Here is a 12,647-nt window from a genome sequence, read left to right as displayed (position 1 = left end):
CTAGTTTCATTCTTCTGCATGTTGCTGTCCAGTTCTCCCAGCACCATTTGCTAAAGAGACTGTCTTTTTTCCATTGGATACTCTTTCCTGCTTTGTCAAAGATTAATTGGCCATACATTTGTGGGTCCAATTCTGGGTTCTCTATTCTATTCCATTGGTCTATGTGTCTGTTTTTGTGCCAATACCATACCGTCTTGATGATTACAGCTTTGTAATAGAGGCTAAAGTCTGGGATTATGATGCTTCCTGCTTTGGTTTTCTTTTTCAATATTACTTTGGCTATTCGGGGCTTTTGTGGTTCCATACAAATTTTAGGATTGTTTGTTCTAGCTTTGAGAAGAATGTCGGTACAATTTTGTTGTGATTTCATTGTATTTTATTATTACTTTAAAAAAATTTAATGTTTATTTTTGAGACAGAGAGACAGAGCATGAGCAGGGGAGGGGCAGAGAGAGGGAGACACAGAATCTGAAACAGGCTCCAGGCTCTGAGCTGTCAGCACGGATCCCGATGCGGGGCTTGAACTCACAAACGGTGAGATCATGACTTGAACTGAAGTCAGACGCTTAACCGACTGAGCCACCCAGGCACCTCTGTATTTTATTATTTTTAAAAAAAATTTTTAAGTTTATTTATTTATTTTGTGTGTGTGAGAGAGACAGAGGGAGCAGGGGAGGGGCAGAGAGAGAGGGAGAGAGAGAGAATCCCAAGCAGGCTCTGCACCATCAGCACAGAGCCCGATGTGGGGCTTGAACTCACGAGCCGTGAGATACCATGACCTGAGCGGAAGACAAGAGTCGCATGCTTAACCAACTGAGCCGCCCCGGCACCCCGCATTTACTCACTTCTAATGCTCATGGCTCTGCGGGTGGCCAGGGTGGATACCACTAAGAACCAAGTATGGCATAGTGGTTTCACCCAGGCCCTCAAACTGGGGACTTGTGCTCTCCTGTCCTGGCACATCCTGTGGCCTGTGCACTCCTCAGGGTCCCCACATTTCTGGCGGCTGAATGGCTTAAAGCCACCTGAGTGTGTATCTTGTGCGAGAAGAAAGCCCACGATCTTGTGAAAATGAAGACCTTAAATCTGTTCTTGTTTCTGTTCATCTGGGTCTGTCTGAAACGCAGCCAGAGGGACAGTGGCTGTGTGAGACCACTAGGTGGCGCCAGAGAGCTCTTTCCCCACAGCCTGCCAGACCAGCATCCTCACAGCATTGTGATTGAATGAACACTTTGGGTCCAGAACGTCGTCCTCTCTCTTATTGGCATGAATCCAGCCGTTTTAGGTAGTCAGAGGGGCTGAGAAACAGAAGGTAGCTGGAACCTTCCCAAATACATTCATTATGCACTAGGAAATTCAAAGGACCTGATGAAAAGCCCATTATGTTTTAGGAAAACATCACTATCCCCAATAGCCAGAATATCCTTATGTGTAGCTTATAGGTACAACCTTTTCACTGGGTGATTTTTTTTTTTAAGAAAGCTCTTAATTTCTACTGTGGTTGTCAACTATGTCTTCTTGAAATAGACATGCATCTATATGTGTTATCTTTTTATTTTATTTTTTAATGTTTAGCTGTTTTTGAGAGAGCAAGAGACAGAACATGAGCAGGGGAGGGGCAGAGAGAGAGAGAGAGAGAGAGAGAGAGGGAGGGAGACACAGAATCTGAAACGGGCTCCAGGCTCTGAGCTGTCAGCACAGAGCCCAACGCGGGGCTCGAACTCACAGACTGTGAGATCGTGACCTGAGCCGAAGTCGGCCACTTAACCGACTGAGCCACGCAGGCACCCCTGTATTGTCTTTTTAAAAAGGAGGGAGTGCGTGCACTCTTGGAGCCCTGCTGCCCCCCACCCCCAAGTCAGCCAGCACATATCCCAGTCTTGCCATGTGCTGGGTTGGAACATGTTGCCACAGATTATAAGGCATTTTCTTTTTCAGGCTTCCTTTTTTTATTTGTTTCCTTTGCCTCCACTCTCAGTCTAGTTTATTTCCTTCATTAATTAAGTATAAAGGAAGATGAAACACATCCTTGATGCGATAGCACAGAAAATGCCACCTGAACACGAGACTCACGTAGCCAGAACCTTCCTCACGAGGATTTGGAGACACTCGACGAGGTACACTTTGGGATTGCAATCCCCTTACTTCTGTGGTGTGATGAAGTTGTCTGTTTTTTTGCTCTTGTTCATGGGGAAACTCCTGAAGTCAACACATTCCACATTTTGCCACCCATCTACTTTTCCTCCTTAATTATGAGTTGTCAGAACGTTTTTATTTTAACGTTTATGTATTTGTTTTTGAGGGAGGCGCAGAGAGAGAGGGAGAGAGAGAGAATCCCAAGCAGGCTCCACACTGTCAGCGTGGCTGGAACACAGGAACCGTGAGGTCACGACCTGCGCCGCAATCAAGAGTCAGACACTTAAGTGACTCGGCCACTCAGGCGCCCCGTGAGTTGTCAGAAGGTTTAAGTTATACATACTTTTCAGATTTCTTTAATACTCTTTACTACTGTTTTGAGAGAGTGTGTGTGTGTTAGAACACACGAGCCGGGCAAGGGCAGAGGAGGAGAGAGAGTCCCAAGCAGGCTCCACACCCAGCCCAGAGCCCATCGTGGGGCTCAATCTCATGACGCTGGGATCACGACCTGAGCCGAAGTCAAGAATCAGACGCTGAACTGACTGAGTCACCCAAGCACCCCGGGTTTCTTTAATATGCTTTTAACATTAATATCCTTTAATGTCTTTGCCTGCCTGGAAGAATGTCTGCTCTCTGTCAAGCATCTAGAGAGGCTCAGTTTGAGCCTCTTGAGCTGCAGACTGGCCACAGTGAGCAAGTTCTGTCCCAAATTGGAGACGTGGAGACATGGAGACTGGGAGAAGCAGGTGCGTGGCTCTCCTCACACACCACCGTTTTCTTGGATGCTCTGTGAACATTTACATGGCAGCTGTAGGGATTTGCGACTGAACCTCCCTTATCATTCCCAGGCGGTGTAGCCAAAAAAAGAATAAGCCACCGATGGGAGGGTGCGGACAGGGGCGCAGGAGCCCAGGAAGACGCTGCATACTGTGTTCACAAGTCCTCGCTGAACGGACTAGAGCCGTCGTTCTAGGGCATCATGAATTCACACGATGGGGACCCTTAGCTGACTTCACAGGCACTTGAGAGGCTCAGAGGAATGAATGCGCCTCTGCTAGTCTCAGTTAATGTCAAGATGTCTGCGTTTACTTAGTGAAGTGAGTAAATAGAAGTCATCCAGGGACGCCTGGGGGTCAGTCGGTTAAGCATCTGACTCTTGCTTTTGGCTCAGGTCGTGATTTCACGGTGCAGGAGTTGGAGCCCTGCAATGGGCTTTGTGCTCACAGTGCAGAACCTGCTCAGGATTCTCTCTCTCTCTCTCTCTCTGCCCCTCCCCTGCTCTCTGTCTCTCTCTCAAAATAAATAAATAAACTTTAAAAAAAAGGAAGTGGTCTAAACTGTGTATGACCCGGCTGAGCTGGGGACCCCCTGCACTTCTCTCTAGTGCATCTCTCCTCCTCAAGGAGGCTGACGGCTGTGTGCCTAGCTATGCTGAAACAGGAAAGACAGAAGAGTCCTTCCGGGGTCCTACTGATGGCTGAGGCGAGGACAAGATTTATTTACCTGTTTAGAGCAAAAATTGAAGAATAAGGCTTAGTTCACATTTTGGAGCTCATGACTCTCACTCTGCCTTAGGATGGGTTCTGCATTAATAAAAGTTAACAATTTTTCATATCCAGATACCGTGGAAAGCCCCGGAAGCAATGCTATCAGTCACGCGGGAGTAGCTGTAACATATTTCCGTGTCTCACTCCCGTCTTGGCACAGGGTTGTCCTTTATTTGCAATTCCTGAGTTGTCTGCGTTTTTTTTTGTTTTTTTGTTCTTTTCAGGAAGAATGAACTGAGCTGGAGGCCTCACTCCTGGCATGCCACCAAGTTCTCTGATAGCCACCCCGACACATCAGCATCTCCGTTCCCCTCTGCCAGCTCCTGTCCTTCCTGGCACGGCCGTCACCACCCCAGGTAGGCACTGTTTCCCACTGGGATGGACGGTGTTCGACATTCCACCAACATCCATGACCTCCCAGCCCTGCCACAACAGCACCTTTCTTGACTTCAGCGTGATTTTCTTTTCTTTTCTTTCCTTTTCTTTTCTTTTTTTTTTTTTTTTTTAACATTTATCTGTCTTTGAGACAGAGAGACAAAGAGTGAGCAGAGTTGGGGCAGAGAGAGAGAGGGAGACACAGAATCTGAAGGAGGCTCCAGACTCTGAGCAGTCAGCATAGAGCCCGATTTGGGGCTTGAATTCATGAACGGCGAGATCATGACCTGAGTCAAAGTCCTATGCTTAACCAACTGAGCCACCCAGGCACCCCTCTTTTTTTTTTAATTTATTTATTTTGAGAGAGAGAGAGAGACACCGTGCCAGTGGTGGAGGAGCAGAGAGAGAGGAAGAGAGAGAGAATCCCAAGCAGGTTCTGCACTGTCGGCGCAGAGCCCCATGCAGGTCTCTAACTCACAAACGGTACAATCATGACCTGAGCCGAAATCAACAGTCAGAGGCTTTTTTTCTGATGAGGAAAAGCTGCTGACACACCATTACCAGTAGAAATGTCTAAATTCTTCACTGGGTAGGTAGGTGTCCAAGCCTTGAAAACAAAAACTAGGGGCACCTGGGTGGCCCAGTTGGTTAAGCGTCTGACTTCGGCTCAGGTCATGATCTCGTGGTTCGCAAACCCCATGTCAGGCTCTATGCTGACAGCTCAGAGCCTGGAACCTGCTTTGGATTCTGTGTCTCCCTCTCTCTCTTCCCCCGCCCCTGCCCACACTTTGTGTCTCTGTCTCTCTCTCTCTCTATGTCTCTCTCTCTCTCTCTCAAAAAAAAAAAAAAAATTAACATTAAAAAAAAAGAAAACAAAAACTAAAACACCAAGGGCAAGGATGAATAAGTGTGCTTTCTCATTTATGTTGTTTAATAAATCAGGAGCTTGGGGACTTACCTTTTTGGGCTGAATCCCTTTGGGCCAGCCAGGTCGGTAGTCCTGAGCTGAGTGGGAGGGCTGTCCGTCCACCCATGTGCCTACAGCAACCACCCTTCTTCTGAGACTTTTATGTGCACATTAGAAGGCAGAAGCGGGGTGCCTGGGTGGCTCAGTTGGTTGAGCCTCTGACTTGGGCTCAGGTCATAACCTCACGGTCCGTGAGTTCGAGCCCCACGTCGGGCTCTGTGCTGACAGCTCGGAGCCTGGAGCCTGTTTGAGATTCTGTCCCCCCGTCTCTCGCTGCCCCTCCCCGCTCACACTCTGTCTTTCTCTGTCTCTCAAAAATAAATAAACATTAAAAAATCTTAAGAAAAAGAAGACAGGCTCTGCCTAAGGGTTCGGCAAGTGTATTCCAGCGAGGCTCCCAGGCCGTTCTCTTAAGCATCAGCACCCTCTCCCCAGCCCCCAGGGCTCTCCTTATAGAGGAAATCAGGGCTTCACATCCCACATGCCAGGGTGCCATCCAGCCTCGGGGGCCCAGGGGTGCTTTCCCACTGAGCAGGAGACCCAGATGCTGGGAGTTGTAGGTCAGTGGATGGAGGGGGAGTTTTGGGCTACCTGGAGTCCACATTTCAGGGCCAGAAGGGCTAATGTGTCAGGCAGGTGTGTGGCCACACCACAGGGGTGTTGGCTGGAGGAGGCCTCTCCTGGCCACCTTGGGTGAGTGGCCAGCGTCCTCACAAGTCTCATATTAAAAGGATGATGGCTCTGTCTCCCTCTCTCAAAATAAATAAATAAACTTAAAAAAGTTTTTAGAGATGGGGGAGGCGCCTGGCTGCCTCAGTGGGTTAAGCGTCCGACTTCGGCTCAGGTCACGATCTCATGCTTCAAGCCCAGCTTCGGGCTTCTCGCTGACAGTGCAGAGCCTGCTTGGGATTGTCTCTTGTCTCCCTCTCACCCTCTCTCCCCCCCCCAAAATAAATAAGTAAACTTAATATTTTTTAAGCAGGGTGGCTTTGGGTGTGTGCGAGCCCATGTATGAGCGTGTATATATATGTATATGTACAAGTGTACCTGTAAGTGTGGCGTGTGCACATGTATGCAAATGCATGCTTGCGCGTGTGTGCTTGAATGTATGTGTTTGTGTATGTGAGTGTGCGTGCGTATCTGTTATGGAAGAGCATTTGTGCCTGTGTGTGTAGAGCTAACGTAACCATCTCAAAATCAGTTTTTGATCGTTAGTAAACACCGGTCTGCTACAAACCTCTGAAGTACTTCTGTGAAGGCAATACATCTCAGTGCATTGACCTGTTGAAAGTGACAAGAGATGATGGTATTTGGAGTCCAGGGTATTTTTGAAAAACCACAGATTCTCAACTGAGTAGTAAAAGTTAAGTGAAAAGTGGGCCTTTTATTTTCATTATCAAAGTGACGTAAAGTAATACGATTTCCATTAAGCCCATTTGGTGGTTTGTTGATGACAGAATCATGTTTGCTGCCCACATGTGTGTGGGAACGGTGCTGGGCACTATTTATAGCTGCCCAGACCTCAAATGTTACAGAGAAATCACCTCCAGGGCACTGAGGGGAGGGTGCAGGAGAACCGCCTCCTGTTCTGTCTGAGAGGGGCACTGCTCTGTCCTTTTAGGAAAGGGTATACAAGCCAACGGTCCCCTGCCTTCAGGACAATGTCACTGTCCCCGGTAGCTGCCGTATCCTCAGAACTTGTAGATGGAGCCCTTGTTGTGTGTTTTCGTTGGTTCTCTTGTTCATTTGTTTGTTTTATAAATGGTCAGTGATGTGCTTTTCCAAATGTTTGCTTATTTTGAGAGAGAGAGAGAGCGAGTGAGCATACAAGAACAGGGGAGGGGCAGAGAGAGAGGGAGAGACAGAATCCCAGGGAGGCTCTGTGCTGTCAGCCCAGAGCCCGACTTGTGGCTCCAACTCACAAACCCTGAGACCGTGACCTGAGCCAACATCAAGAGTCGGACGCTTAACCCACTGAGCCACCCAGGCGCCCCTTGTGTTTTGTTTTTGTTTTTTTTGGAGAGTGGGTTGCAATTTTATTTTTATTTATATATTTTTTTTCAATATATGAAGTTTATTGTCAAATTGGTTTCCATACAACACCCAGTGCTCATCCCAACCCTTGTGTTTGTTTTAAGAGTGATTTCGCCAGTTCGGTCTCCTGTGTCCTTGCCCTAATCACACATTTTTCCCATTCATCCTGGTTCTCCCCAAACCTAAAGTCGCCAGGGTTGTGGTAGTTTTTCTTGTTTTTTGTTTCTTACCTTGAAGCCTGAATGTTCCAGCTTTGTTGAACTTTAATGAAAACAGTTTTTCTCTTTTTAAATGTTTATTTTTGAGAGAGAGAGAGAGAGAGTAGGGGAATAGGTAGAGAGCTAGGGAGACAGAGAATCGCAAGCAGGCTCCACGCTCAGAGCCCCACACGGGGCTTGAAACCAGAAACTGTAAGACCGTAATCTGAGCCAAAATCAAGAGTGGGATGCTCAACTGACTGAGTCACCCAGGCTCCCCACGGAAGCATTTTTAACATGCTTGGATAAGTAGTTTTACCATCGAGAGCCATTAGCCTCCTATATACACTGTCACTACCTCATAGAATAACTGATTCCTTAACAAACATATCTCCCAGCTTGTAGCAACAAACCTGATTTTGTATTTCCCTGTCTTAGGCCCCATCCTGCTTCAGAACCAGTATTTTTGGCATTCAGGTACAGCTCCAGTGAACTCTGTCAAGTTAATGAGTCCCCTGAGCACGGCAGTGTTTGTTTTGCTAAGAAAGCCTGTGGCTTGGGTCCTTTATCAAATATTCCATTAACTGAGAGTTAAGAGGAGCTCTTGGTACTTTAATATTTGGGTGTGGAAAAGTAACGCTATCTCTGGATTTCCCCTTTTAATTTGAAAATTATCGTTATTTGGGGCACTGGGGCGGCTCACTCGGTTAAGCATCCAACTTGTCCTGGTCTCACTGTTCGTGAGTTCGAGCCCCACATCGGGCTCTGCGCTGACAGCTCAGAGCCTGTTTGGGATTCTCCCTCTCTCCCTCTCTCTCTGCCCCTCCCCTGCTCTGTCTCTCTCTCTCTCTCTCTCTCAAAATAAATAAATAAACGTAAAAAAATTTTAAAAAGAAAAGAGAAAATTACTGTCATTTGATTGCTTCTTCGGTTTTAGTAATCCATAAGAAGAATCCTTTTATACGCTAAACCCCGGGGTCCACAGTCTTGTTCTTTGAGGGGGCAGGTAGGAAATATTTTAGGCTTCATGGGTCTCTGTCGGTTGCAGGTACCCAGCTCTGCCGTTGTAGCTCAGAAGTATTCACAAACAGTGTGTAAACAAATGGCCATAATTGTGTTCCAATCACAGCTTATCTGAGTGCTGTGATGTGAATTTCCTGTCATTTTCACGGGTCACAGAATAATCTTGTTTAAAAAATGTCTTTAATGTTAATTTATTTTTGAGAGAGAGAGAGAGAGAGAGAGAGAGAGAGAGAGGCAGAATGCAAGCAGAGGAGGGACAGAGAGAGAGGGAGACATAGAATCCGAAGCAGGCTCCATCCAGGCTCTGAGCTGTCAGCACAGAGCCCGACGCGCAGCTCAGACTCACGAGCCATGAGATCATGACCCGAGCCGAAGTTGAACGCTTAACCCACTGAGCCACCCGGGCGCCCCAGCATCTGGACGTTTCTGTGTGGGGCCATCTGTGTTCTTGGTCCTGCTCTCCTCATTTGTCCCCTTTACTATTGCTCGCTTCAAAAGCAAACTCTTCTCTCTGGTTCTTTCCTCCTAGTTCTTCCTCCCATGACCTGTCTGGCACGTGGGAGCACACGAATCTGCAGCGTACCTCTGACCACTTTAGTTCCCTGGGGAGCGTCGACAGCCTGGACCACCCTTCCCAGCCCTACCCCTCCGGATGCCTCTCCGCCGCCAGGTCCAATGGCAGCATCGACCACCTGGGCGGCCCGAGCAAGCGGGACTCAGCTTACGGCTCATTCTCCACCAGCTCCAGCACGCCCGACCACACCTTGCCCAAGGCTGATGCGTCCTCTGCAGAGAACATCCTCTACAACGTGGGCCTGGGGGAGGCCTCCAGGCCGGGCGGCCGGCAGGGCCAGGCTGCCAGTGACCCCCAGGGCCTGGAGGACAGGCTCGGGTACTTGCCACCCCGGGCCCCCCGTGACGGCAGCAGAAGCCCCAGGCCAGAGGACAGTCCTGAGACCAAGCTGGCCACCCCTGGGAAATCAAATTTGGGACCGGTTTGGTATGTCCCCGATAAGAGAAAAGCACCTTCCTCCCCTCCTCCACCACCTCCCCCTCTCCGCAGTGACAGCTTCACTGCCACCAAGAGCCACGAGAAGGCCCAGGGCCCTCCACTCTCAGACACCGCCAGTGTGCAGCACTTTCCAGGCCCACCCCGGGCCCAGCCCCGCAGTGACTGGAGATCAGAGCCCACCAGTCAGCAGTGGAGGCCGGCACGGCCCGGCAATGGGAAGAGAGTCGGGAGCTCGGGCCCTGCGCCCCACGTCCCCCTGGACGGTGGGGTGCCGACCCCTGACCACAGGCCGGGCGGCCTCCCGGGGGCCCCTGGCCGGCTTCAGGCCTCCCTGTCCAGCACGGACGTGCGTTTCCCGCAGGCCTCCTTTGGCTGCCAGCACCCGCGCCAGTACAGTGACGAGAGTCCCTTCTGCCACGACGGCCCCAGGGCCGCCTCGTCGCTGAGGGAGCAGCACTGTGTGGCCGTCCCTGGTGGCTGCCAGGAGCCTTCTGCCCACCGTGTCCAGGACGACGGCCCCGCTCGGCTCAGGTGGCCCGGTGCCACTGAGCAGAAGGGCGACAGCGGTGGGCAGAGCCGCTACTACTGTGTGACCAGCAGACAGTGCCCACAGGCAAGCGCCCAGGCGGGACAGCCCCACGAGGAATACTGGCAGTCTGACAGGGCCGCAGAAGCCCACGAACTCCCCACTGAGCACCCGATGGGCCACGGGCCCTGGGGTCACATCCGCCAGCACGAGGAGGAGGCCCCGCACACCCGTGAGAGCGACCAGGCAGCCAAGGGCCACCCCATGGGAAGCGAGGAGCCACAGACAGCCGCCCACTGGGCAGGAGCCGCAGGGAAGGAAGCCGCCGACGGCTTCCTGTGGGCCGCGGGAGAAAGCAGCAAGATCTCCCCTCAGAAGACACCTATGCTGCACTCGCTGGCCCGGGAGGGGGCGCGCCCGCCCAACGACGGCCCGGGAGCTGGTGCCGAAAGGCCGCCCCCGTTCGATGGCCAGGTGGGCAGAGCCACCCGGAGAAGCGACCGCTTCGCCACCACCCTGAGGAACGAGGTCCAGATGCGCCGAGCCAACTTGCAGAAGAGCAAAAGCACGGTGGCGCTGGCTGGGGCCGACGAGGCGGCTCGGGAGGCCGGCGGCTGGCAGGTGGAGCCGGGAGGCGTCCCCGGCGCCTCCCCAGAAGGTTCCTTCCGGGGCACCTATAAAGACCACCTGAAGGAGGCCCAAGCCCGGGTCCTGAGGGCCACGTCCTTTAAGCGCCGCGACTTGGAGCCCAGCCCGGCCGATCGTCCCGCGGGGTCAGCAGAGCCGCGGACTGAGGAGCACAGCACACATCTGGATGCTGCCCCCCACTTCTGGGAGGGGGGCCTGCCCAAGCCGTCCCCGTCTGGAGGGGGCCTGCCGCACGTTCCCCGCATTGGGGGCCGGAAACGGTTCACGGTGCAACAGAAGCTGAAATCGTACTCCGAACCCGAGAAAATGAACGAGGTGGGGCTCGCAGGGCCCGATCGCCCCCACCGGCACCCGGGTGCGTCCGAGGACACCGTGGGCACATTCGCCGACAGGTGCAAGTTTTTTGAGGAAAGCAGCAGACCCATTCACCAGAGACCTGGGCAGAGGCAAGCGCTCTGTGGATTCCCGAAGGAGAAGCTGGAGAGGCCGCGGACAGCGGGCCACGGGTACGAGGGTGCAGAGCCTTCGTTCCAGAACAGGGCCCACACGACCTCCTTTGGAGAGAACCCCAGCAGTCACGGAAAAACGGCGAACATGGGAAAACCAGAACCGCCTCAGAGACTTGGAACCTTTGCTGAGTATCAAGCCTCTTGGAGGGAACAGAGAAACGCTCTAGAAGCCAGGAGTTCTGGGCGGTATCACTCAGCGGATGACATCTTGGACGCAGGTCTGGATCAACACGAGAGGCCACAGTACGTTCATGGAAGGTCCCGTTCCTCACCATCCACAGACCCCTACAAACAGGTAAGGTTTGTGCCCCAACCAAGGAAGAGCTGCCCCGGGCTGCTGTCTTAAGGCACATGTAGGATGCCCTGAAAATACGATGGCCCAATGTCAGTGTCGCTTGTGTCCCGCCGTTTGGGCATCGTTTGTGTGCACCGGCTCTTCTCGTGTCAACTTGTGTGAAAGGTACCTGGGGACTAAACAGGTACATCCATGACAATTTAACTCCGTATCCGTGTGCCTGTCCTGAGTCCCCGGCCTCCCCATCATCACTTGCTTCAGCTGTCTTTCCTCATAATTAGCTTGCCCCAACCTTAACACCACGTAAAGAACTTGGGGGGAAGCCTAGAAAATGGTCAGTTCTCTGAAATGAAAAGGGGTGAAGACAGTGTATGATACACGATAGCCACTCTTCAAATGCTGAGGCCTTTAAAATTTTTAATATTTGTTCCTTGTAGTATTTTTTTTCAAATATGTTTGGATTCCTCCAGAACAAATGTAATTAAACATGCAATGCATTAAACTGTTGCACTTTTTATAAGGTGAGAATTCTTTTTATTTTTTTTATTAAAAAGAATTTTTTAAAGTTTATTTTGAGAGAGAGAGTGAGTGAATGAGCAGGGGAGGGGCGGGGGGAGAATCCCAAGCAGACTCCATGCTGTCAGCACAGAGCCCAGTGCGGGGCGCAGACTCACAAACTGTGAGATCGTGACCCGAGCTGAAACCAAGAGTCAGACGCTTTAACTGAGCCACCCAGGCGCTTCTATAAGGTAAGAGTCCTAATGCTGAAAGTTGACTTCAAGCTTTCTAGGAAATTTAAAGAAAACATTCCAGTGTCATCTCGCCTCTTTCTCTCTCTCTCTCTCAAAATATAAATAAACATTAAAAAAAGTTTTTTTTAAAAAAGAACCAGTAGTAGGTTCAATACACAATATTCAGGGGGTGCCTAGCCTTAGTCGGTTGAGCGCCTTTTTTTTTTTTAATGTTTATTCATTTTTGAGAGACACAGTGCAAGCGGGGGACGGGAGAGAGAGAGAGACAGACAGAATCTGAAGCCGGGTCCAAGCTGTCAGCACAGTCTGACACGGGGCTCGAACTCAAGGACGGTGAAACCATGACCTGAGGCAATGTCAGACGCTTAACCGACTGAACCACCCAGGTGCCCCAAGCATCTGTCTCTCGATTTCAGCTCAGGTCACCATCTCACAGTCCATGGGTTCAAGCCCTGTGTCAGGCTGTGCTGTCCATGCAGAGCCTGCTTCGGATCCTGTCTCCCTCTCTCTCAGCCCCTCCCCAGCTCGCTCTCTCGCTCTCTCTCTCTCTCTCAAAAATAAATAAATACTAAAAAACAACAGTTTGGAGAGTGGAGCTTGTGAGCCCTGTGGCTGAGTGTCATTAC

The 12,647-nt window shown here is 50.9% G+C and overlaps 1 protein-coding gene across 2 annotated transcripts in view; it reads left to right on the top strand.

Annotated features, from left to right (window-relative positions):
- Nucleotides 1–12,647, top strand: part of LOC145714888 (protein Shroom2-like) — a 155,826-nt gene that overhangs the window by 88,577 nt on the left and 54,602 nt on the right. For both annotated transcript variants that reach the window (XM_081794418.1, XM_081794417.1), the window contains exons 3-4: nucleotides 3,908–4,039; nucleotides 8,809–11,269. In XM_081794418.1, coding sequence (XP_081650544.1) covers nucleotides 3,908–4,039; nucleotides 8,809–11,269 — 2,593 coding nt within the window. The remainder of the gene's footprint in view (nucleotides 1–3,907; nucleotides 4,040–8,808; nucleotides 11,270–12,647) is intronic.

The sequence above is a fragment of the Panthera onca genome, chromosome Y (genome assembly GCF_046562875.1).
Source record: "Panthera onca isolate mPanOnc1 chromosome Y, mPanOnc1 haplotype 2, whole genome shotgun sequence".
Classification (NCBI taxonomy): Eukaryota; Metazoa; Chordata; class Mammalia; order Carnivora; family Felidae; genus Panthera; species Panthera onca.
This window is presented reverse-complemented; position numbering and strand designations above follow the sequence as displayed.